Source organism: Nothobranchius furzeri, chromosome 1, assembly GCF_043380555.1.
Source record: "Nothobranchius furzeri strain GRZ-AD chromosome 1, NfurGRZ-RIMD1, whole genome shotgun sequence".
In the NCBI taxonomy this organism is placed as follows: domain Eukaryota; kingdom Metazoa; phylum Chordata; class Actinopteri; order Cyprinodontiformes; family Nothobranchiidae; genus Nothobranchius; species Nothobranchius furzeri.
The window spans coordinates 84,464,602-84,491,622 of NC_091741.1; the positions used below are offsets into that span (position 1 = coordinate 84,464,602).

General features: G+C 42.5%; 1 protein-coding gene across 3 annotated transcripts; it reads left to right on the plus strand.

Moving 5' to 3' along the window:
• Window positions 1-423: 423 nt before the first annotated feature.
• On the plus strand, window positions 424-25,145 carry si:rp71-46j2.7 (uncharacterized). Of its 3 annotated transcripts, none has more exons than XM_054739198.2 (17): window positions 818-838; window positions 1,099-1,204; window positions 5,782-5,806; window positions 7,142-7,355; window positions 7,582-7,724; window positions 12,160-12,337; window positions 12,501-12,550; window positions 13,492-13,670; window positions 13,745-13,855; window positions 13,971-14,096; window positions 18,840-18,938; window positions 19,023-19,178; window positions 23,256-23,817; window positions 24,405-24,468; window positions 24,543-24,730; window positions 24,803-24,891; window positions 24,963-25,145. In XM_054739198.2, exons 2-17 carry the CDS (start codon window positions 1,133-1,135, stop codon window positions 25,074-25,076), a joined length of 2,370 nt encoding a protein of 789 aa, XP_054595173.2. In that variant the 5' UTR covers window positions 818-838; window positions 1,099-1,132; the 3' UTR covers window positions 25,077-25,145. The 3 variants fall into 3 exon arrangements, with proteins under 3 accessions (XP_015804200.3, XP_054595173.2, XP_070406842.1); XM_070550741.1 differs by lacking the exon at window positions 818-838 and adding an exon at window positions 871-1,022; XM_015948714.3 differs by lacking the exons at window positions 818-838; window positions 5,782-5,806 and adding an exon at window positions 424-781.
• The last annotated feature ends 1,876 nt before the right edge of the window (window positions 25,146-27,021 follow it).

Genomic DNA, 27,021 nt, shown 5'->3' on the forward strand with positions numbered 1-27,021 from the left:
AGGTACATATATAAATAAACAAATATGACAAGCGATACAGTTAACCAGACATAGACCTACAGCACAAAATAAATGGTTCTACTGACATAGAAAGTACATTTTTGTTATTCTTCTGTACCCTGCCATTCAACAGCAGCCCTTGTGCTATTTTATTCTTGCCTTTTTAAAATGTTGCTGTTAACATTTTTGTTAGGGTTTGTTTCTTTTTTGTCTAATTTCTGACATTTGCTGCGCAGTTCATGTTATTTTGATTAAAATAAAAAACGATACATTATTTATGTTTACTGTTTTTAGTTTAGGACGTACGTACATCACGTGCATTAATTAAACGCGTGCTCCTCAGGTGCAAGTGTGACCTGTAGAGGGCGCACTTTCACAGTCATCGCTGGGCGACTCCCATCAGCCAATCACAGCACAGCTTTGACCAGCTTTGATAAACTTCTCCTTTTCCGCTCTTGCACTTCGTTGGAGGAAAACAAACGCTCATCTTCTACATCTTGTCGGCTGTAGAAATGCGGCCGAGCAGGCCGGCTGTAACTTTATCAGACACACTTTGGCCCTCAGTCAGAGGGAGGAGGAGAGGAGAGGAGGAATAATGTCCCCGTGTCGCCTGTCCGTCGCGGTGACTTTCTGTTTGGTTTGGTATTTCTCAGACAGTGGACAAACAGCGGTTCAGTATCTAATATGCGTGCTTTGTTGTCTCATAACACCGCTGTTTGGTAAAAACGGGCGCGAGAGCAGCACTCAGACTGAAGAAGAGCCGAAGGAACATCCGCTCCAGGTGTCCACGTTTGGCTTTCATCCTTTTAATGTCATTAAAAAGTTGATTTAACGGCAGGTAAGGGTTCTTAGCTCCGTATTGTACTAATTGGTGGGCGCGTGAGCTGCGTTGGTGGAGCACGTGACCACATTTAAACAGGTACCACCTCAGGAGTCTGGTAAAGTCTTTGAATCAAATTAAACAGCTATTTAAGGTGTGACGGTAAAGGTTGAGGACGTGAGATGTCGGACCTGTTGTGTGGGTGTGTTTTTCTGCGAAGGCTTGATCAACAGGTTGTCTTTAACAATGAGATTAATCTGTTTTATTTTGTTTTCTAGGAAACTGCTAAGGAAGACGTGTTTGACGGACCTGATGAAGGATCCCTTGAGAAGAATACACCTCCGATTTCCAAGTATTCACATGCGAGGAAGTCTCTGCAGCAAGGTGCGATGCGAAAAATGTGTTTGAGGATTTATGCTGTTTTAGCTGTTTTGTGTTGCTTCAATGTTTCAGATCAATAAACAACTTTAATTATCGGATAAAGGATAACCCGAGTTAATACAAAATGCAGTTTTCAAAGTACATTTTCATTAATTAAGGAGAAAAAGCTTTCAGAATCAAACTGGTCCAAACTTAAAATATAACGAATTGTGCTTGAATGAACTGATTAAGCAGCGCATAGGAAGCTGAGTTCATTTCCACCAGCCAGGCCTGATTCCTGTCAGACTTAACTGACAACAGGAAGTTGACTAAAACATCTTGAAATGCAATTTTTAAATTCAAGAACAGGAAAAACCATAAGCATATACACAACTGCAGACCTCAGGTGGTTAAGATTGAGGTCAGAGTTCATGATCCATGTAGCAGTAACTCAGGAGGTAGAGCAGGTCTTCCAGCAATCAGTAGGTTGCAGGTTCGATCCCGGCTCCAACCAGAGAATGCTGCTGTTGTGTCCTTGGGCAAGACATTTAACCCACCTTGCCTGCTGGTGGTGGTCAGAGGGTCCGGTGGCGCCAGTGTTTGGCAGGCCTCGCCTCTGTCGGTGTGCCCCTGGGCAGCTGTGGCTACATCGTAGCTCATCTCCACCAGCGTGTGAATGTGTGTATGTGTTGTAAAGCACCTTGGGGGGTTGTGGAACTTAAAGAAGGTGCTATACAAATACAGGTCATTTACTGTTTACCATCCAACCCTAACCCTTTAAAAAAGAAAAACCAATTGGAGAATTCCAGGAAAACACCTCTACTGTGCAAAAAGAAGACAAAATATTGCATCACTTGTGTTTAGGAAAACATCTGGTTTATTCTTAAGAATCTGTGGGAAAATAATCTAGACTGACTAGACAAAACTAACTTCTGGAAGGTGGTCCTGTTCCACCTGGAGTAAAACAAACTCCGTTATTCAGGAAAAGAACATGGCTGCAACAGTGTAACGGTCTGAGGGTGCTTTGTCTACCAGGACCAGTTGCTGTGATTGATGGAACCAAAACTTGCAGAAGGAGAATGTGACCTTTGAACAGCCTGTTCATGCAGGAAAGCCCTGTTGTGGCTGAATGTAAGCAATTCTTTAAAGTAGAGTGGGCCAACATTCCTCCACCATGATGTGAGAGACCAGTTATCAAACGCAGACATCATATACATAGATGCCCCATGGACTGGCGCTGCCTACTAGCTGGCCGCCATCTTGGATGGGTCCCCATTTGCACCTAGTGCATTTCTTTCAACTGATATGTGAAATGGCATGATAGTTAAAACTTAGATGCAATAAAATACATTAAAAAAAATCAAAATCAAATCCCAACAGGTAGGCTAGAAAAGTCTGTAGTAATCCCACGTGATCGGTTTTCACTAGTAGGTCAGTTGTTCCTCACTCTTTGTTGACTCCAGTTGGGTTTGGCAAGTGAGGAACCCATCCAATGTGGCAGTGATGCTGTTACACTCTACAGCGCCCAATGGGGCATCTACATATTTGTGTCTATGGTCACATGTGCTTGATTACAACTTCTAACAACAAGGCAGTTACAACCAGTTGCTAGGTTTAGAGCAGGGGTGCCCAATCCTGGTCCTGGAGGGCCGGTATCCAGCAGGTTTTGTGGTTTTTCTGCTCCAACAGACTGTTAATTAGCTGCTGATTGAAAGCAGGTGTGTTGAAACAGAGTTCAAACTAAAACATGCAGGATACCGGCCCTCCAGAACCAGGATTAGGCACCCCTGGTTTAGAGGTTACTCACAAGTTTAGACTGGTTTGATAGCTTTTCCACTTTATCAAAGTAACATCATTTTGTTCACCCTGGAGCTGTCTTTCTTATTGACTTAAGTTTACTAAAATGAAATATTATAGACAAAATAGGAGAAATCTGTGGGAGTGGGGCTGTTTGCACAAGGCTGTAATTGCTGCTTGATTCCTGGAGATGTTGCCTGTCCTTGTTCTGCTCCTCATTTGCATGTGTTTTGTCATCAGCTGTGTTTCAACCTAACATAAAAAAAGAACATGGCTGCAGTTCCAACTCATGTTACATGCAAAAAGGAGGGACTTTGAGGAAGCAGAACATGAAGCACTCCTTCAGTGAGTCTATGAACTGCTGTGATGCCTCACACAGCTGGAGGATTTATGCAGCAGAATCGTGTGTGTGTGTGTGTGTGTGTGTGTGTGGGGGGGGGGGGGGGGTTTGACACGTAATTAAAATTGCGCCCACATTCTCTAAATTAACAAATATCTCTTCAGTGGCAGACGGGTAATCGGGAGACACGGGAGATTTCCCGGTGGCCTGGCCGTTAAACTGGCCTGCTCAGTGATTGCCAGTCATGACGTGCGTAATATCTACATGAGCAATCCGTCATGCAGCTCATCAGGGCATCTGCTGTCCTGATGCTTGCAGAAACTGAGCAAATTGGGCACAAAGACAGCCCCTCCTCTCACTTTGTCGGAATCTGGCAAAGCGTTGCAGACACCCACCACCCCAGAGCGTCTACAGCACCACCGCACCTTTGGCCCCAGAGGCAAAATGGATCTAGATGGACCAGGAAAGGTGGAGCAGAAAAGGAGAGATTGAAAAAGAAGAAAGCTCTGGCCACAGATGCGTGTCCAGGCTGGCCTGCATGTGGTCATGTTGGGAGAACCAGTTTAAGGTGGTTTTTGGGCCAGTTTAATTATCGCGCAGTGCGCAATTCCGGGCACGTGGGGTGGGTTGGGGAGGGAGAAACAGCGGCTGTCAGGAACGGATCATGTTGATCAGGTTCTGATCAGATCATCAGACTCATCCTTTAGGGAGAGAGAGCAGTGCATTGGACTGGTACCAGCACCACAGCCACTTCTAAATATAACCTTTCAGCATGTCAGTACTTTTTCTAGGGTACAGTGCAAACCGGTCAAATTTCCAGGTATAGAGCTCTGGGAGTTGACGTCACTTCTCCCGGCATGTAACATTTCAAATCGAAACTGCGCCATATTGGCAGGTAGAAGCTGGCAGCTGGACTATTTGTTATTGTCAGAAAACTCAATCAGCCAGGAAATATGGTAGATTCCTGTTGTGCCCCAGGATGCAGAACAGACACGGACGACATAAGGAATGAGCCTTCTACAGGATTCCCCAAGATCCGGAACGCCGCAAACGTTGGATCATTGTAATAAAACGCGCTAGTGACCGGGCTAAAATGAAACTGTGGGATCCCGAGAGTAAAGGTTTTCGCTTATGCAGCGACCGCTTCATATCAGGTACTTAAACCAACGTTTCCTCAACTGTGTATGGTATTTATTTTAAATGCTTTTATTACGATTCTTAGTGGGCTTCCTAAACTTATTTTGGCGTGGCTTTTTCTGTCTTATTACTCATAGCAACAAGTAAACATCATGTAAAACGTTGCCTCGTGATTTCTGCGTGCTGCCGTTTCCGTGTTTTATGATCACAGCAATTAACCGGCTAAGCTGTATTTAATTTTTAAGCAATGGTTGATCAATTGTCAGATCACACATAAAAAGCACTTTGGATTGCTATTATCTGTCTCACCGAGACAGATCTCAGACAGATCCTGAGACGTTCCTGCCTGACATATTTATTTTATTCACGGATAACAATCAGACTAGTGATTTCTCTTGGAGTTCAGTTTATACATTCAAACAGCACAGCACTCTATTTAAACTACTTACGTGTAAATCTGTGTTATTTGTCCATCCATCCATCCATCCATCCATTTTCATCCGCGTATCCGGAGTCGGGTTGCGGGGGCAGTAGCGTCGAGAGGCCCTGACTTCCCTCTCCCCAGCCGCCAGAGCCAGCTCCTCCGGGGAAATCCCAAGGGGTTCCCCGGCCAGGTCCGGTAAGAAGTCCGCTCCGACAGCTTCTGGCGTTTTTAAAAAGTATCCCAGGGGCACGGTAAGGGTCGGAGATGTTTAGTCTATTTAATTTCTGACTATATAAAACGATTTCTTCGGTTTTAAAGTGTGAAGTAAACTCCGACGAAGTAAAATCCAAGCCGATCCCGTTCACGGTTAAGATCCGTGTTTGTTTAGCTTCTTTTACCTGCCAATATGGCGTCTACTAACTGAGAGTCACATGGGGTCCGGAGCTCTATTAGTCGAAATCTCAGATTTTTGAAAAGATATGTGTGTCCTCTAATGTCAGTCATACACAGTCTGGCACGAGCTCCATGAAGGGCTGCATTTTGCGCAAAAGGCGCATCGCTGCAGCAAGACGCGCCGCGCATCACCATCAGCTCAGGCAGAGGAGAGAAAGTAAAACTGTTTCCCCACACCGTACACATTCCCACAATGACTGACAGCAGCTTCAGCTGACCAACCAGTGGTTAAACGCTCTGACAGGCAGGCACATCCATGGAGGAGAAACGGTTTCTAAACAGAAATATGGATCGTGAGCAAACGCATGACATAAAAGGAGTGTGCTTCACTTGAAATTTTGTGGTCATAAACATTCGGCTGCTGCTGATCTAAACATTGAAATAATTGTTTTATTTTCTGTTCCTCACTTCTGATTACCTTCAATGGTGTCTGTTTGTTGCAACCACCAGGTACAAAAAGGAGCTTGTTTTTTATGTGAGTATTTTTCTGTCCTGTCTTATCTTCCTGCATCTCCTCTCAATCCTAAAGAAAAATTGCTACCTGCCTTCATATTTTTTCACCTTATCGGTTACCTTTGAACTGCAGTTCAAAAAGATCTACCGACCGCAAAAATAGTGGAGTGCTCGCCGACTGCACCGGTGAGGTGAATTCACTGGAGGACGAAACAGGTGATGCGCTCCGTTCCGCAGCAGTAAAACGCATCAGGCACAAACAAAAGACATAAAGCATGAAAGGATATGAGCAGACATAAACGATTGCGTGTTAACTTTGTTTTTGAGGTGGCGACACTTTGAGAATGTTACTGTGGCCGTGCTCAGAACGCATCTGTCTGGAGCGCATCAACGATCAGAGCTCTGCGCCTCTCAGCTCAAAAATAATCCCCGGAGAGTCCACATAGACAATGTAATATAAGTAGAACCAGGATCGTTTTCGGGCTCCCTCTGGGTGTGTTGAGGGCTTCCAGGAGCTCCCTAGTTCACCTGTGATTCGAATCCTGCGTGTAGCACAAGTTTGTAACGTGAGTTGCCGGATCCTAGCAGACAGTTGCCGGAACGGTCCTTTCAAAATAAGACAGTTCCCAGATCTTGTTCCGGGAACATGTTTGATTTTGGCCCTCTTTTATGTTGAATCCATTCCACAGTTTTCATTGGTACACTCAATCCAAATGTGTTTCACACATTTGTCCTTTACCGGACTGTTTCATCTATCTTGTAAATTCCATTTTGTATTTTGTAATTTGAATTTCTTTTATTGTTGATTCATTCAATATATTTACTTACAACTGTACCGTGTTCAGCGCTTTGGGCTTCCTGACAGGGTTGCGGAAGGCGCTTTATAAATAAAGCTTTGATTGATTGATTGATTGATTGATTGATTGATTGAAGATCCGGCTCAAATTAAGCCCTGCCTGCAGGTGGTTTTAATGTTTAGGTTGATTTATGTGTTTTCCTTTAAATGTTTAAGGGAAATGATGGTTTTAAATATATTTGTCTGGATTTAAAATGTAATGAGCTCTACATTGAGTGGAAACATCAGTGTTGGCCTAATAAACATGCAAGTGAGACACAGTCTGTGATGTAGCTCGTCTTCACCGTGTTAGAGGAGACTCCTGTCAGTAATTTATGAGCTTCGTTTTCAAATGATTTTCTTTCCCTGAATTTTTTCAAAAGTCTTTTCCAGAAGGTGAGGAGAAGAGCTTGAATTTCTAACTCTCTGGGCTGCGGTATTTGATGTTTTTGGAGCTTTGTGTGAGTGTTGTTTGATTTTTTTTCTTTTCTTCTATTGTGTTTTTCTGACGGTTCCCCTCAGTGTTTGAGTGTGCCTACGCTCAGCTGGTCCTGCCTTGGCTCGGCGTCCCCGAGCCCTTGGAGCACCAGCCTCTGCACGGGGTGCTCAGCAGGGAGTTTGACTTGGTGATCGACCGCATCATTAACAGGTCCAGGGACTTTGATGTCTGTCGGGCCGTGGTGGGCTCCATTAGGATTCTGACCCAACACTTGCATAATGCAAGGCAGCCTGACAGGTAGGACGTTCTCTTTGTGAGTCAGAATTTAGACTACAGCTGAAGTTCACTCTTTGCACTCTGTAAAACATCTGCGCTCCATAAAGTTACGTGTATCAGCTACAAATTAACCATGGGGTTCTTCACTAGAACTGCATCACATCTAGATTAAGAGCTGACACAAATTCAGTTCAGATCATTCTTCCATTTGTTTTTGTTTTTTTTGTTTTTTTGTCTTCTGTTTCAGAGAGTTGTTGCTCAGCACCCCGGCCGTGGAAATGACAGTCCTCAGAGAGCTCTCTGATGCACTGGTACGCAACCTTTTCCCCCCATCTTTCTGGGGGCAAGAAATCAGCCATTGTGCCTTAAAAGAGATCCTTGCCTTAAAGGGTAAGAAAGCACTAAATCATCTTTCTGCAGTAACACGTTGCTATATAAGGCCTAAGCCTCTGCTTCTTTTAGGAGTGTGAATTCTAATCCCTTATTGTCAGCGGCATTGTAGAGCTTAGGCATTTTAGGTTGTACGAAAGAATAGACGTCCTCCTGTGATCCTTCAATTCCCGTCAGGGCTTTTACTTTTTTTAGCTGCAGACCCAATGTTTCATCTTACGAGTCTTTCTGTAGGGGTTTGGCACTTTTATATAAGCGCCTTAGTTCCTATAAAAGCTCTTCAAACATGTAAAGAATTCCATTAAGGCAGCTGAACGTCTCGGCGACGTGCACGATGGCACTCTTAAGTAGGACGCACCAGGGAAAATGCAACGAGCAGGAGCCGCTGCGTTCGCGTTGAGAAGTCACTCAAAACGAGTGAGTTAGTTCGATTTTAATCGAATTGTTTTATTAAATAAACGGCACGTTACAGACTTGCTCTCTGTGGTTTTAGCTGCAACAATCAGACGCAGCAAATGGTGTTTTTTCCGTTACTAGAGTGAAAACTTTAAAATGTTTGAGCTGCAGCTAAAACCTGCTCTCCTTAATTTAAAATGAAGAATTTTTTAGATTGATTATTTATTTATTAGCAAAGCGGCACATTTACACTCTGTCAGTGAGCCCCAGGGTAGCTGTGGCTACATCGTAGCTCATCACCATCAGTGTGTGAATGTGTGTGTGAATGGATGAATGATGCACTGTAGTGTAAAGCGCTTTGGAGTCCTTACTCTGAGAGGCGCTATACAAGTGCGGGTCATTTATCATTTAAATATTCTGGCTCCTAAAGTTTGAAGTGGCTCCACAGCTTCTCACCTGACAAGTAAATATGACGGTATTCTAGATTGAGAAGTTCATGCTGGAAGCTACATTTCATAAGAGCAATTAAGCCCTCAAGAGCGTAGCACTGACTCATGCTGCTTTCATGCCAGAATTTTCTTTCATGCTGTGAGCTGCAAGCATCAGAGGAGTGTGTGATTCTTTTGAGTTGACACAAAAATAGTTTAATATTAAGACCAGACTAGAGATCCTTACCTTTCAAAGGAAATTTCTGTTGGAGACAAAAACTAAAAAGAGTTGGAATGACAGGAATAGGAAGATGTCTACCAGATCTAAATGATGAATATTTAAAGTTGCATAATAACATGGCACTCGACATCAAGAAGCAGTTAGTGAGCGTTTAAACGCAGATGACATTTGGGTTTTGATCTTGGATGTATTCACGTAGAAATGCTGCTTTATGAATGAGAAGTAACCAATCACAACTGTATGACAAAATATAGATTAAAGACCTTGCATCGCTGCCTTTCATGTTGGTTTTAAACTAAGGTTATTGTATGTTGAACATACATGACGGTGTAGCATGAGAACGTCTGAAATGACGCCTCTGTACTAGAGGGCATTTACACCATCAGATGCAGAACAAGAGCAATAACAGCGAACGCCACCCAGCCAAGGAACTATTCACCCAAACTGGTAAAGATCGTGTACAGCGTGTAGCTCTCGGGGTTTGTGCTTGGGATAATTAACAGTTACTAACACCGCAGATTCTATTTCATTATCTGTAAAACTTATTCAGTTAGTGCCATGTGTGTCTCCTCTAAGGTTAGAAGTGTTTCATTAGTTTAGTTTCATTAGCTGTCTTTCATTAGTCATTAGTTTCATTAAAGCTGTGTTCCTCAGCATGGCGTCATCAAGGAGAGGAGGAAGAGATTCAGAAATCTGAACACCATAGCTCTCGCTCCTGCTCCTCTATTGGAAGGAGCTGAAAGCCTCTCTTCATTCACCACACATAAAGCGTTGTAGCACTAATGGGCAACTTGATGTTTTAGTAATGCTCCTGCTCAGATACACCTGATTCTAACAGCTGGATTATCTCCTCACCCTTCATCAGGTTCTGCAGGAGCTGCTAATCACTCGTTTTTATCAAATCTGCAGCATTCAAGCAGAAGGATGTCAAAGTGTCAGGAAACTAGTATTCATGATTGTTGCTAACGCTACAATAGGCTAAACAATAGTCTGGTGTAGTGTAAGGTTGAATGCTATGATAATCACTTGGCTCCAATATGCAACAAACAAATCCCTTTCCATTCCCCTCCCTCCTCTTCCACAGTTGGCTAGAAGTTGACAATTATTCAATGCTGGTTGAGTTAGCATTCAAGCTAGGTTGGCATGCTAAGATAATTGTGCCTTACCCCATAGTGCATAACGGGGAATGGGGCACATTCTTGTTGATTGACAGCTCCCTCGTGGTTACACGTTTCGAACGTTCTAAGCTCGTGTAAATGATTTATTTAGTTGCAGAGGCAAGGGGAGGGACTTAGTTATGAGAGATGACATACTTTGCATCATAGAACAAAGGTCAGATAATCAAATTTATGGATTTTTTAAAGTTACTTCAGAAATTATTTACTACTTACTTTAGCTTACTTAGAACTACTTACTTACTTTAACATCCTTCTAGTGGTTCATGAGGTATTTTGCTGACAAACACAGGCAAAAACATTATTGTTTGCAAGTTAACCTTCCACAGCAAGACATAATAGAAGCTCAATCTAACACCAATACTCACTGACTGTCCTCTGCTTAGAAATATTACATGTAGTTTAAAGTCTGATTTCTGCGATTTTTTTTCATGTTTCATAAAGTCCATGTCATGAGGTATGCTGAACTAATAAATATGCAAATTACAGCCACACGCGCTTTCTTTTAGCTACAACTAACATTTTGAAGCTTTACACATGAAATGTATTTTTACTACCATACAACGTTGCAAATCTAATCCTGATCAATGTGATTTCTTGATATTCTTGTCATTTTTGTGCTCACCAAAAACAAAAAAACAAACAAACTAGCCAATGACTCTAAATTTTCATATAGTGAGCAGAAAAAAACTAGCTATAAAACACTTTTAGCTGCAGTTATTGATCTCACTCATGTATCTCTTGTTTGGTGGGACAGCAGTAGCTCAGGAGATGGAGCGGGTTGTCCAGTAATCAGAAGGTTGCAGGTTCTATCCCGGTTCCAACCAGAGAATTCTGCTGTTGTGTCCTTGGGCAAGACACTTAACCCGCCTTGCCTGCTGGTGGTGGTCAGAGGGACCGGTGGCACCAATGCTCGGCAGCCTCGCCTCTGCCAGTGCGCCCCAGGGCAGCTGTAGCTACATCACAGCTCATCCCCACCAGTGTGTAAATGGGTGAATGACTGATTATGTTGTGAAGCACCTTGGGGGGGTTGTAGAACCGTAACGCCTGATTTATGCTTCTCCGTCTGCGTCAGTGCGGAGACACGCAACGCCATTATCCGTCCTTGCGTAGGGCAGGCAAGTACGTACGGAGTCGAGCCCACTTTTTTAAACATCCGTCGAACGAGACAGATTACGCAAGCTTGTGATTGGTCAGGACGCCGCTGTTGTTTACAGCGCCGCCATTGCAAAGAGAGCCAAGGATAACTATCCAATCCAATCCAATTTTATTTATAAAGCGCATTCACAAGGCATTACAACCAAACAAGGTGCTGTACACTAAAAATGTTGGTTAATTAAACAGGCGTTATATAAACATGTCGAACACAGATAAAAGATAAAAATGAAATACAACAAAATTCCCAAAAATAACAGCTAAAAATCAATAAGACACAGGGTGAAATAAAAATAGGGAAAAACATTTTACAAAGAACCTCAATAATACGGAAGTCGATAATTGTGGAGTCCATTTATAAACAGTGCAGATGTCAGTGAGGTTCATAATTATGTGGTATAAGCCAGGTTGAAGTAGTGAGTTTTCAGGCGTGATTTAAAAATGCTAGCTGTTGGTGCTTGCCTCACTAGCAGTGAGCGGTAGACACTAGACACTAGCGGCAGACACGGAGAAGCTTGAAGAATACCTCGTGAAAAAACTCTAAAAATATGAGCGTTTCATCCTCCCGTGGCTGGAGGAGTGAAAAGATGCGCAGCAAGCGTTTTATTTGTGGACGGAAATGACAGGAAACGTGGGTTTAGAGGTGGGGAGCGCATGAAGAGGTGGGAGAATGAGAGACAAATATGTCCGTGTTAAAAGTCTCTTATATACACAAAAAACACAATATAAACACACGATCTTGGACCGATACATGACAGGATACCACAGAACAGCGCTACGCCCTCTGTGGTCCTGCCTGGGAATTGCTTTGCAACACTCCTCAGGAGACGGAGAAGTAAAAGAGCAAAACGCTTCCGTCAATCTGTGCGTGTATGTCCCTTGCGGAGCTGACGGAGAAGCATAAACCAGGCTTAAGAAGGCACCATACAAATACAGGCCATTTACCATTTTAAGAATCGGTAGGACCATTTAAAACACACTCAACATTTGATGTATTTAATACAAAGTTTACATGTTCATTGGGGTGGCTGTCTTCTCAGGGTTGAAGCTGGTGGTGAGGTGGCTCTCTGACCCAGACAATCTGAACCAGCTGGTGGTGAACCAGCTCGACGGCGTCACCTTGGAGAGTTCTGCAGAGGAGCCGCCTGTATCTGACCCAAATCAGACCTCTCTTGATTCACGAGGGGGTGACGGCGGCGACAGGGAAGGCAGTGAAGTGTGAGTAGCTGTCATCTTTGCACCCTGCTGACTTGACCGAGTGTTTGTTAGGCTCAAAGTGACAACCGTAACAGCCTCTGTGAGTCTAATAATGGGATTTGACTTGAACTAGTTGTTAATTTGTGCTTTTTATTTGTTTTTCAATCCGTTTAAACAATTCTAGGAGCGTGCCAGAGATTTCACCCGATGCTGATATCGGGAGCAAAAGGAAAGGTATGGGGATTGATGTGGATGTTGCAACTGAACAAATGTTTATTTCAAGGCTCAGTACTTCTGAATAAAAGTTTTTAAAACATTTTAGATAATAGATGATCGTCCCTTCACACTGTCCTGTGCAACAGTTAATCTGATAAATAATTTGTCAGCTGTGACATTTGCTCGCCTGCTTTTCAGTACACAATTAGTCGCTTGTTTCTTTTTGTTTGGTCCTTCAGACAGCTAATTACTAATCTGGCAAGCTCAATTGCAAATAACTCATGTGTTGTCATTCTTAATTGAAAAGAGTCCAACACAAATGATGTCTGAGTAAGACTAGATTATGTCAGGATGATGATAAGCCATGCAATATAATAGATCACAATAAACATGATAGTTTGTCTTAATAATACAAAATCTTCTGCTTTTATGCAGATGGCAGTGTGGATCTGAATGCTAATTCAACTCAACTCGGCCTTTATTTATAAAGCACCTTACAGGCATGAGCATGCCACCAAGGTGCTGTACGACAAAAGAGTAAAACAATAAAATATACAACGCTACGGACATAATTAAAACCACCACAAATGAGAATTACAAAATATAAAACATTAACAATTGCTAACCCACAGAATTAAAAGCCAGATCATAAAAGTAGGTTTTCAGCCTCATTTTAAAAACTGCTACTGATGGAGAGTCCCTAATAGTTAGGGGCAGTGCGTTCCACAGTTTCGGACCCGCAACTAATCATGCATTCACTGCTGATTTGGCTTTTATACTTTGCAAATAGCCCCCCCCCCCCCCCCCCAGATGCTTCAAAAATCTGCAAGTTTTCATCCAAAAGGATACATTTTCAAAAACAATATCTTGTCAGACTGCCCAGTACACCTGAAAGGGAAGAAAACTATTGTAACAAAAAACCTGAATACTGATGTTTTCTATGTGTTAAAAAATGAAAGGCAGTAGGTTGAAGGAAGGATGGTTCAAATTCATGGACAAGGTGAAGTCCAAGAAAGCCAAGAAGAAGAAGATGAAAACGAAGGAGCATGAGCTGCTTGTGAGGATGACCCAGGGGGACAAGAAGAAAGATGTTGGCAGCAGAGAGGGATCACTTCTTGACCAGGATGAATCTGAGAGGGTGAAGCTGCTTAGATGACTCTGCATAAAAGTAAAGATTACGTTTCTATGACCCTTTTTACCAAATGCTTCTAGGACGACAGTGATCTGGAGGATTATCTGGCAAGTGTCCAGGAGGAGCTGATAGAATTTAAGCTGTCGTATGAGATGTGGCGCGTTGGAAACTGGACCATCAGCATCCCCCATGTGAGTGGAGGAGGGTCCTCTAAACTCCGTATTGTTCAGCTGAGGTCGTTTTAACTGCACTCTTGCCTGTTAGTTCATGCGTGAGCTGCATTCTTGAACCTGAGTATGTTTTTAGGCCGACTGGGTGGATGAGGAGCTGGTCTTCACTGTGCACTTGGAAGAAAAGGACAGCCCAGAGAATTTACAGTGGGACATCAAAAAGACCTACATGGATGTTTTTTATTTCCGCAACAGATGGCAGGTAAAGACCCACAAGCAAAGTCCTGTTTATGTTTGTTTCTAATTGCCACACTGTTCAAATTGTATTTACTGACAGGTGTTTCTGGTCGTTTTTGCTATCCACTTGTGTCACTGTGTAAGATAAATGACGAAACCTGCTTGTGTTGTGCAGACTAGTGTGTGTGTGGATGTCTGAGCTTAAGTAAGTTCAGATCATTTACCATATGGCTTAGAACAAACACAACAGAACACATGGATTATGCAATGAAGCACCAACCTGCTGAAAAACATTTCTGGCAGAAACTTGATGGTTTTGTCAAAAACGGCACTGGAGGTACAGCTTTAAATTCCATTAAATACATTTTTACTTTTTATAGCAGAGCTGTGGAACAGGCCCTCAAATAGAAGTAACTCCGAAGCGTCATATGAGGAAAATGTAGGAGGAACAGAGAATTATCTTCTTTGTCTCTCAGATAGGAAATCAGTGTTGCAGCAGCAGAAGGGATAAACTACATAAGGATGAAAAGGGTAAAATTAAAAGAAACCTTAAAGGTGGGATGTATGACATGTTTCTGGAGCATCTTTTCTATATTACTCTCACCATACTGATAGCAACCAATAAATTATGTTTTGTTAAACGAAGAAATAAGTTAATCACTTCTGAAATATGCTATCATAAAAAAACCTCCTCCAATCACTGTCCTGTTCTTCATGAAATGAAAAATGAAAAGCTTTATTTGTCCCAGGGAAGGTAAACTAGAGTTTCAGTACACACAATGCAGAGATCAGACATACATGGGCAAAACACATGACAAGAATTGGTGACTGGTCATTCGCAACCGAGTCGCGCTACCTTAATAGAGAGAAAAGGATAACATGAGGAATGGATTCGGGAGGAGGGAAAAAAAAGGCACTTCACAGCTACTCTCCCCCCAGGAGGGCAGCTTTGCTCTGCGAAAAAAAAACCTCAACAGATAAGCAACAGATAACACAACACAACATCACAAAAGGAAGGCAGGGGGGGCTGGGATCCTGTTTCCCCCAGCGAGAGCAGCCATGTACGGCGCTCAACCACTGTAGACCACAGGTGGGAGGGAGATTTTGGGAGGCACACAGAGCACATTGACCCTGCAGGTTGATGACCTCACTAGGCAGAAGTCCACAATCTGAATGGGGGGGGGGTCAGATTTTTTACAGCATCTGTCTTCATTCCTTCCTTCGTGGGGGTTGTTGTTGTTGGCATCTTGAAGGCTGCCTTGGTGTCAGATTTAGAGAAGACTTTGTTTGGGTCAGGCAGAGATAATTTTCCTCTCTGCCTTCAGTCTGTAACTGGTCATTCCAGTCCTTCAGTGAAGCCGATTTAGGTTTTAAACATCTCCACACCGTCCGGTGACCCTCTCCGAGATGACATACATTTTGCGCACTAACACCGGTAACGCAGCTAAGACATTGTCCAGCTTACGATTCACCTCGAGTAACGTCCCAGTCTGTGAGGTCTCCGCCCGGGCGGTGCTTCCCGTGGTTGCGGGTCGCCCTCCAATCGCTTCTGTCTTCCCAAATTTCCAGAAAACCAGATATCCTCCCACTCCAATCAGAAGAAATCTAGTGATCATCAGGCCAAATATCCACACGTCTTCGACATCCTCAGTGGACAGCTGAGAGAGACATACGATCCTCCACACCTTCCAGGAATCGAGCGCATATCCCGCTGCGTGTGTCCCTTGCGGGCAAGTGGGAGCCCCCTCCTCCGTTCTCATCGTAGAAAAAATCTTATCAATCGCGTTGAATGACCAATTAATTAAATCCATTTCTAAAAAAGGGGATTTCCAGAAGAAATGCAGAGAAGGCCTCTGTAGGCAGACGGGACAAAGAGCCTTGGGAAAAAAAGATAAGGGAGCAAAAGCAGAAGCGTCTGTACTCTGCGAGTGCCGGAAGAACAACAGTCTGGGGATCATAGGGATCATAACCTGTCCCATCTTCTGAACATCTCTCCTCTGTGCATGAATCATGTGTTCTTGGCTTGGAGCAGCTGAGCAGGAAGCAAGGCCAGAGCTGGGCTGCCTAGTGTAATGTTTCAGTTCTTTTTGTTGTTTGCAATTTTCTCAAGTCCGGTTCTGTTCTTGTTGGAAGTGTTTTGGTGATGGACCTGTTGTCTTTGAACACAGCTGTACACTTCTGTAGGCTGGCAGAGCTGTCTTGTCAGTTTGTTGCTTTAGGGTTAGAGGAGCAATTATTTACATTACTATTAGGGATGTCCCGATCAGGTTTTTTTTGCCCTCGAGTCCGAGTCATTTGATTTTCAGAATCTGCCGATATGGAGTCCCGATCCGATACTTTCGATACATAAAAAAAAGAAAAGAAAAGGAAGAAACAGTTCCAGAATGTTCCTTATTTTTTAGTTAATTACCTTTTTATTTGAATTTTTAACAACCGCTCACTTCTGTGAGGTAGCTTGAACAATCAAGTAATAACATAAATTCTCCACTTTTGGACTTAATTGCAAATATAAAAAGTCTAATACAAAAACAGGTAGCACTTCAACTTAAAATACCTGGCAGGGGTCTATTTTGCCTCGGACCCCAAAATGCTTAGATATCTCCCTGGGCATGGGATGGAGTTTTGAAGATGATCTGAATTGTATCAACTATATAAATACTACTTGCTGATGAATTAGTACTTTATACAGGTACAAACGTGTAGTGGGATAAATCTACCTACATTTTCTTTTTTTTAAGAACTTTGTTTTGTTTTCTTGGTTTTTATTTTCCTATCTTCCAGTCCTGTCTGTCTCTGATCTTCCTGCATCTCCCAGTCCTCCAGAAAACTCCTGCCTGCTTCCTTCTTTTTCACCTCACAAGTAACTTTTTAACTAGTAGATCAAATTGATCTATTGACCGCAAAAAAAGGCGGAGTGTGCGCTGCGCTGCCCGGCTGCTGCAGCGCGAGCGCGTCCACACGTCATGCTCAAATACAGACAGAACTTACCAGAGAGAAAATGAGCAGACACGAATGACTGTGTGTTAATTGTATATTTTTGGTGTTGCCACTTAGAAAGTTAGAAAATGTTACTGTGGCCGTGTGCAGAACGCAGCTGGAGTTCATGAATAATCAGCGGTCTGCCTGCCGCTCTCTGCATCTCTGCTCAAAAGAATCCCTGCTACGCTGAGTCCATATAAATAATATAATGTAGGTAGAAACTGGATCTCTTTTGTGCTCCTTCTGGGTGTGTAAGTTAAGGGCATCGGAGAACCAAGTTGCTCTCCTGTAATTTGAACCCAGTATCCGAGTCCGGATCGGGAAGTAAAGCCCGAGTCCCGATCAGTCTGAAACCACGTGATCGGGGCTGATTTCCGATCATGTGATCGGTTCGGGACATCCCTAATTACTATTATTTATCATTATTCTTTAAGGGGCATTCAATCTTATCTCACATTTACCTTGTTGTTTTTGAATATAGGCAGCTTGGGGTGTCTAATGTAGCATGCTAAAGCATGTGCCGTCTCTTACTTGTTTTCCTATGTAAGTTAGTAATGTTGTAACGGCCTGAGAAAAGGTTCACTCTGAGAAAAGCTGGCCTAATGGATCATAAGCAAAACACACCCCTCAAATCTGCATGTCCCAACCCACTTTAGCATTAATGGTATATAAACACTGGTCATGGTAATGCTGACCACAGGACGCTGAGCTACTGCTAACGCCCTTGTTAGATGAGCGGAAAGCAACAAAGAAAGTTGGCGCACCACTCGCTGTCCATGATGTACTGGGAATATCCAGACCATCAATGAATGCCAGACGGACATATGGCTTGCTTATGCTCTTTGTTCACACTGTCGCCCCACTCCCAGTTTGATGTTTTCTTGGTTTATTGTTGGTGATTTTCATCACAAACCAGAATTAAAAAGCTATTTTCTCAGTGTCTCTTCCAGCTGAATCCCCAATTGTCCTCAAAGCAGAACTTGTGTAACTTTATAAATGTATTTTTGTTTCGTAGCTTAAATTTGTCCTTATTTAAAAATGTGTTGTTTGAGAGAGGAGAGTGTTGACAGTAGTTCATTTGCATTTCTCCAGTGTTTGCAAATCACTCAGTGGAACACTCACATAAAAATCTCAAATGTTATAATTACAGTTTAAAACTATCCGAACTTTTTCAAACATGAATTTATTGAACTAATTATCAGTTTAGAGCCTGAAACCAGTGAACAAGTATATTTCACTGGATTTTATTAGGTTTACCGAATAAAAAAGTGAGTGAAATGCAAGAAACCAGTAAATTGTGGGTTTGTTATTTGGCATAAAGATAAGTATGTCTTCTGTTTATCCTTGTCTAAAACAAAACTCCTGCCTTACTGAGGGTTAGTTTACCATCAAAAACAACTGATGTTATTTGTTTAGTAGACACTTTTATCAAAAGCAACTTACAGTTTTAACCAAACATGCATGTTTTTGGTCAGCAGGACCTGGAGAAAACCACGCATGGAAAGAACATGTTAAATCTGCACAGAAAGGCCACAGCTGGGATTTGAACCCACAACCTTTTTGCTGCAAAGCAACAGTGCTACCAACTTCCCCACCATGAAATTAATTCCTTTAGCATTCCTTGCAGCAATAAAAATCACCTTTCATATCAGAGTTTCAAACTAAGGTCATGCTAAGAAATAAGGGATAGCACATGATAACTTGGCACTGAGTGTGTGAATGGTTTAAATTGTAAAGTGTTAAAACTTCAAGTTTTTTGTGCTTTAAGGCAATTTTTCTCACCCTTCAGCACTCCACCTGCCTTCCCACCATCTGTGACATGAAGGAGTCTGACGTCGGCGACGAGGTTAAAGAGGAAGTCAGAAAATCAGTCGAACACTTCCTGCAGGTCTGGGAACTCGGATCAGTTTCTGCATGAATGTTTTTGATTAACACTGAAAAGACTGACTGTTTAATCACATTCATCCTATAGAAATTGGTTTCTGATGAAACGTTTGGACCCACTCAACCAGTCTTTCAGTTCCTGTGTCCTCTGGAAAAACTGCTGAATGAAGAAGAACATCACGGCGTGTGGGGCCTCCTCAGTGGATTGGCCTGCTTTCTCTCTCCGGTTCAAGAGGAAGAAGAGGTAATGTTCTCTGCTGCTTTGGTTAAAGTAGGCCAATGATTAACTTATATAAGAAACAGGTGTTTACCATTTAAAAAAATATGACAAACGTTTGAGTAGTTTCAGTTTTAGATCATCACTACAAACAGGATTGTGCATATCCTGTTTTTACTCCGCCTGTGTTTGTTTACCATTCATGTTGCTAGAGGCTAACTGGAAGATTGCAGAAATGAAAGGGCACAGGTTACCACTCACCGTTGGGGAGTCAAATGTTCCTCATTCAGTAATTATGTTTTTCAACGCACATGTAAACTAGGATGAAGGCTCCCAGTCTGGTTGAGGTATTAGCTTGACTATTGTCGTAGCTCGATGCACATGTAACCACTCTGACATCCAACGTGGTGGACCCATGTGGTGAGGTGACGTAGGTGCAACAGGTCAATAAGCTGTGAAGTGCCAGTATCTGGGAGGGTCTCGAAGCAGAGACATTGTTCCTCAAGCAGAAGCTTTATCTTGCACATGAGAGATTGCTCCATGTTCATTTTCCCTTTTGTGACATCACAAATGAGGGACTTTTTAAACCCTTATTTAGGCACGTAATTCCTAAAACCGAACACTGACAGAAAATGGATGGATTTTATTCATGTTTGGAGCGTTTATAGAGGCAGCCCAGACCCACGTGGCAGCACAAAGGATGCAAAAGGTGACGTTTATGTAATACAGGTGCTGGCCAGTAAATTAGAATATCATCAAAAGGTTGAAAATATTTCAGTAATTCCATTCAAAACGTGAAACTTGTACATTATATTCATGCAATGCACACAGACCAATGTATTTCCGATGTTTATTACGTTTAATTTTGATATTTATAGGTGACAACCAATGAAAACATCAAATCTGGTATCTCAGAAAATTAGAATATTCTAAAGGCCAATGAAAAAATGTTTGTTTCTCTAATGTTGGCCAACTGAAAAGAATGAACATGAAAAGAATGTGCATGTATAGCACTCAATACTTAGTCGGGGCTCCTTTTGCCTCAATAACTGCAGTAATGCGGCGTGGCATGGACTCGATCAGTCTGTGGCACTGCTCAGGTGTTATGAGAGCCCAGGTTGCTCTGATAGTCGTCTTCAGCTCCTCTGCATTGTTGGGTCTAGCGTATTGCATCCTCCGCTTCACAATACCCCATAGATTTTCTATGGGGTTAAGGTCAGGCGAGTTTGCTGGCCAATCAAGGACAGGGATACCATGGTCCTTGAACCAGGTGCTGGTGGTTTTGGCACTGTGTGCAGGTGCCAAGTCCTGTTGAAAGGTGAAGTCTGCATCCCCATAAAGTTGGTCAGCAGCAGGAAGCATGAAGTGCTCTAAAACTTCCTGGTAGACGGCTGCATTGACCCTGGACCTCAGGAAACAGAGTGGGCCAACACCGGCAGATGACATGGCACCCCACACCATCACTGACGGTGGAAACTTTACACTGGACCTCATGCAACGTGGATTCTGTGCTTCTCCGCTCTTCCTCCAGACTCTGGGTCCTTGATTTCCAAAGGAAATGCAGAACTTGCTTTCATCAGAAAACATAACTTTGGACCACTCAGCATCAGTCCAGTCCTTTTTGTCCTTGGCCCAGGCGAGACGCTTCTTGCGCTGTTTCATGTTCAAGAGTGGCTTGACACACGGAATGCGACACCTGAATCCCATGTCTTTCATGAGTCTCCTCGTGGTGGTTCTTGAAGCGCTGACTCCAGCTGCAGTCCACTCTTTGTGGATCTCCCCCACATTTTTGAATGGGTTTGTCGTCACAATTCTCTGCAGGGTGCGGTTATCCCTAGAGCTTGTACACTTTTTTCTACCACATTTTTTCCGTCCCTTCGCCTGTCTGTTAATGTGCTTGGACACAGAGCTCTGTGAACAGCCAGCTTCTTTAGCAATCACCTTTTGTGTCTTGCCCTCCTTGTGCAAGGTGTCAATGATTGTCTTTTGGACAGCTGTTAAGTCAGAAGTCTTCCCCATGATTGTGGTGCCTTCAAAACAAGACTGAGGGACCTTTTAAAGGCCTTTGCAGGTGTTTTGAGTAAATCAGCTGATTAGAGTGGCAGCAGGTGTCTTCTATATTCAGCCTTTTCAGAATATTCTAATTTTTTGAGATACCAAATTTGGAGTTTTCATTAGTTGTCACTTATGAATATCAAATTTAAATGTAATGAACATTGGAAATACATTGGTCTGTGTGCATTGCATGAATATAATGTACAAGTTTCACGTTTTGAATGGAATTACTGAAATATTTTCAACCTTTTGATGATATTCTAATTTACTGGCCAGCACCTGTATGTTCCCTTTGAAGTAACAAAAATGTACATTAAACTATTTAAGAAATTGTCATTTAGACCATCTTTCTGCTGTCCTCTATGATCCTGTGGGGAACAAATCAGGTCAAAAACGAATATTAGAATAGAATAGGATAGACTATTGATCCCACAGTGGGGAAATTCACTAGTTACAGTGGGGAGTCAATATATTTCAATAATCATTTAGGTATCTTGAATATTTGCACGTTGCAAACAATTGGAGATAATTTGTTTAAAAAAAAATTAAATGATTTTAGGTTCATAAACCAGGTTAAACAAATGTGATTATTACTTTCATTGCAAAACATCGGCAACTTCTGTTTCAGTAAATGAACTGTGGTACACTAGCATCTGTGTGTTTGTTTCCTCTGTAATCAGTCAGAAATTTGTTTACCTCTGCATCTGGTAACTGTTGCATGAGAGCAGCTGAGCACAGATAGATGTAGCACTTTTTTATTAATGACAGCACACTTTATGGACCTTTCTTTGCAAGTGTTTCATGCAGCTGAACACAGTGCAACCATAAAAGTCTGAGAGCACACTGACGAAATCGAACATAAAATCACATGGCATTTATGTAATATCCTTGCATGTTTTGCCAGGTATGTTTGCTGGTATGTGTTTTTTTTTCTATGTTCAGTGATTGCAATTAGACTAAATGGCATCGTTTTGTTGTAAACAAACTGCTGTCGAGTCTCAGACATGATTGACAGCTAAATCGTCTTAAGAGGCATCCACAGGTGGTCTAGCTCATCCCTTTATTAAGATAATGTAATATTTGATTATAGTCGTTCTAAATGTAATTCTTTTACATAATGCTTGTTTAATTCTGAACTTTGTTTTTGCTTTTTGTCATCCTACGTGTAAGCTACAGCAACAGAATCTGATTTAAAATCAGCTGAGCTCTGAGCTGTTGGCTAGATTCACACGAGCAGAACAGATGTTACCAAATCCACCCTTGACGGGTTCTGATGGGAGCACGTTTTATGAAATAATAATTTAAAGGTCACCTCGGTGTGACCATGAGGCTCTCTGCTGATGACCGGTTCTTTTGGTAAATGTCGGCCCATCATGTAGAGACTAGATGTACTTGTCTCTGTGGGGGATGAAGGGTGTCGGTGTGAACTTCAACATTAGAGTGTCACTGATCTGCAGAGCAGATGCAACACAGCAGATCACATGTCTCTGATCTCTGAAACTGTTGTTGCATCTCGTTTTTCTCAGTTGTGGAGCTTTCAAAAGCAGTTTCTTCACTCAGCAAAACCAACGCGCTGACAAAGAAAGTCTGTGATTATTGTTCTTCATTCATCAACATGATGGCTTCTCTTCACTTCCTCTATTGATCATGAGCCTCTTGCCTCATGTTCAACCATGAACCCCCAGAACATCCTGTTGCAGAACAAAGGCGAACACAGCTTTACCTGATTACATGGGTGTTCAGGAATGTTTCAAAGTTGTCGTCTTCTTCCGCTTATCCGGGTCCGGGTCGCGGGGGCAGCATCCCAACTAGGGCGCTCCAGACCGTCCTCTCCCCGGCCATATCCACATTTTTTTAAATATTTATTTAAATTGTGACTTTAGAAGAGTGAAATCATCACTTCATCATAGAGCACTTCAGCATTCCAAGTGAAATGAGAATGTTTGGAATCAGCCATTTGCTGCTCATTTATTTGGGGTTGTTTTGCACCACAAAGGTCATTCTCAGAGTCAACTGTCTCGTCACAAACAGGTTTTGTTTTTCTTGCAGAACTTGAACTCTCAGACAGAAGTCCCAAAAGAAAATGCACGGCCAGCTTCAGCTGAAGGCAGCAGAGACATCCCTGGTGCTCCCCTCCCAACCATTGTTGTCTCCCAGTATAATTCTCCTACACAGCTGCCCAAGGAGGCAGGAATGAATTCAGATCCAAAGCCGTCTGTTAACTCCTCACATGAAAACCGCCCCCAGGATAAACCAGAGGACTCTGATAAAACCCTAACAGCTCACTTTAAAACGTTCATCAGAGGAGTGACCAGATCCAGGTCACAGGAGTCTCTGGTCTCGCCGAGGAGCAGCGTTGATGAGGAGCAGCTGGATGAAAGAGAAGGCTTGCAGCAGGAAGGCACAGAGGGGCGGTCTTTGGTTAATCCCAGTATAAAGTTGAATAAAAAGGAGAAGACTGGTCCTAAGATGTCTACAGGAGCGAACAAGGCCAAAGGAAAGGAGACTTCGGGAGCACCGCTGAGAGGAGAGGAGTCGCAGCAAGGTCAAGGCAACTGGGAGCAGCTTGAGGCAACTAAGGCCATATTTGAGCTGCTGAAAGAAATATCAGGTTGGTTCAGTCTAAATATAAGATGAAATTGTTGTGTATTTTAAATGTTTTATCATACAGCAGTTTTTTTTTCCTTTACTCCTTATTGATTTTTCCTCTGAACTTTTGACAGCTGGTTGTTTTACTCCTGGAAGAAAAGGAAAAACTGCCTGTAAAGACCTACAACTGTCCCCGGGAAGCAAATCCTGCAGTCATTAATCAATGTGGGATTTCTAGTTTTTAGAGCATTGCTTGTTTCTAGTGAACATAAGTGATAGAATGCAGACAGCTGCATCATATTCAGTGTTTTTAAACATAAAATGAAGGTTTATTATTAAAACCATGTTGGGTTTCTAAACTATTCAAAGCGTCAAGGTCTGAAACATTCATTAGATTTTTAAAAAGTGTTTAAATAATGCAGACATGAAGAAGGAGCGACCGTAGGCAAACTTCAGACCGCTGAAAATTTGTTTCACTGAGGTAAAAATTCTGAATATTTCCACCAGGGGGCAGAAAACCCTTCTAAACCTCCCCTGCAGGCTCAACTGGATCTTAAAGTGTTTTATGTTTGTGGGAAGCTTAAGCGTCATTACTCTCTGTCCACACAGGAAACTCGATCCTCATCAACATCTTTGATGCTATTTTAAAACCAGTGATGCCCATCTTGAAAAAGTAAGTTTTATTCCCTTTGTGTTGTTTCATTTCTTATTTTAAACTGCGCACGATCCTAATTCCTAATTCTGCAGGAAAATCAACACTTTCCTGAACAAGCTGAACCCAACAGAGGAGACGATGGCTGCACATGTCGACACGATGCGGAGGAAACTGTGGCCGGAGATTCAACAAGCAGCACCTCCACCTACTCCACCTCCTCGCACTGCTGAGGAGAAGAAAGAGACCAGAGAGCGAGCACATGACCTCATTAACACACGATGTAGGTGACCTTTAGGTGTTTTTCTCTTTAACGATCATGCAGGTAAATCCGACTCTTTGTTTTTCTGCACAGATTCAAACTTCCTCATCCTGAAGAAGACTGATGTGGAGTCTGTGTTTAATATTTTCCAGAACAGCGAGGAGAATCAGTCTCTGGTCTACGTGAGTACCCCAGTGTTTATGTCAGTCCTCCTTTGCTCCACCTTTAATCATTCATTCATTTTTACCTACAGACGCTTCTTTCCTTCCTGTTGGGACAGTTTCTGCCCAACGAGCATTCCTTAGCTGTGAGCGCCGCCATTCTGCAGAAAGCGACCAGCTCCTGCAACGGTTCTGTCAAACCCTGAATGTGTTTTTATTTAAACTATTCTGATGTTTTTAAACTAGACCATCATTAAAAGTCTTAACATGTTTGGGACTATGTGTATGTGTATTACCTCAGACCCACTGTGACTTTTTTCCTTTTGGTGGGTCATCACTGAAGCCAGTCTGGAATACTGTTTATCGAATTCTCTCAGGGAAACAATTTATGTATGTTCTCCCTGCACTTTTTAAAGGGTAATCTTGTTAAATAATGTTGCACTTTGAGCACTATGGTGGTGTTTTAACTTAACGGATTATCCCAAATGACCTTTTCTGTTTATTTAAGGAAATGGCTCAAAATTTCTAAATAATTACATTTATCAAAGCATGAACTGCAGATATCTAGAAACACTTGAAGATGTGTAAATAAAATTAGAATTTATTCCTAATGAAATATATATATATATTGTGATTTTATTTCTTTTCTGTACTTTGCAGAATCTGTTAAAGCAGATTATTTTGGATTAAAGTTTGCTAAATAAATGTTAAACGTGTGTGTGTGTGTGTGGGGGGGGGGGGTAGTAATCTGTTAAGGACACAAGGATGGCACAGCATTTTGATTTGATTAAAATCATTAAAGAAGTGGTAATTTGAAGTCACTTGAGAAGTACAAACCAACGTTGGGCCAGTCCAGTTTGCTGAAGCAACACTGCTGTAACTCAGAATAGTTCTCTGTGGTTTTTACGGTCATGAGCTTTTATGGAAGTCTGCAATCATTGAGACATTCTCTTTATGGTATCCCGTGTCCTCATAGATCCTGACCAGAGCATCCCTAAGTGCAGCCTGGTGATGTCTGATACTAAACATGTCTTGGATCTACCGTTTGATTTAGGTCATGCAAGAATGGAGGCCCATCAGTGTTGCCTATCCTTACATCTTGTAGGAGGTGCTTGCATATTCCTTCACAAACTAAACTAGTTAACTCCATGAAGACCTCTGCATGCGCTCTCGACATCTTAACCTCATTGTTTAAAAATGCTTTTCATTCTTGTGTGCGCTTGATGCTTCTCTGGTTTCTGGTCAGGTCCCTGCTTACTTTAAGAACGCTGTAATCCACCCGCTTCTTAAAAAACGAGTCTCGACCCCTCTCTCCATAGCAGCTTCAGACCCATCTCTAAACTTCCATTCATCTCCAAGATCTTGGAACAGGTTGAGGCTAAACAACTCACAGCTGCTCTTGATGAACATTTATGATAGCTTCCAGTCAGGTTTACTGACTTTCTACTGAAACAGCTCTTCTTAATGTCTCTAATGACCTTCTGACTGACAGTGATACAAGGGACTGTTCTGTTCTGGTCCTGTTGGACCTGACTGCAGCCTTTGATGCTGTTGACCATCACATGCTACTACATAGGCCTACCCAGTATCTCAGCCTATCAGGAACTGCTCTGGAGTGGTTCTTTTATCTGTCTGAGCATTCGTTCTCTGTGGCCGTCTCCAAGGTTTGGTCCTCCGCTACCTTCTTTACCCATGGTGTCCCACAAGATTTTGTGCTGGGGCCTCTGCTCTTCTTTCTCCTATCTGCTTCCTCTTCAGCACATCCTGAACTCCTTTAAAGGAGTCTCCTGCCATCTTAATGCAGATGACATCCAACTGTACATCTCCTTTAAGCCCCATGAGATGTTTAAGCTGCAGCTGTTACACACCTGCTTAGACTCTATTAAAACCTGGTTGGCTGGGAACTTTCTACAGCTGAATGAAGATAAGACTGAGATCCTCATCTGTGCCCCAGACAAGCTGGTTCCCAAAGTCAGACTCTTTGTCAGCTTGCTGGTCAAGTGCTGCTGTCTGTCCTGTACAGGTCTACATAGATGTACCTCCTCAGATTGACACTGACCCTCCACCAAACCCATCTTGCTGAACAATGTAGCAGACAGCATGTTTACTGTAGCGTCCTCTGTCACAAACTCAGAGTGAATCTACTCGTAT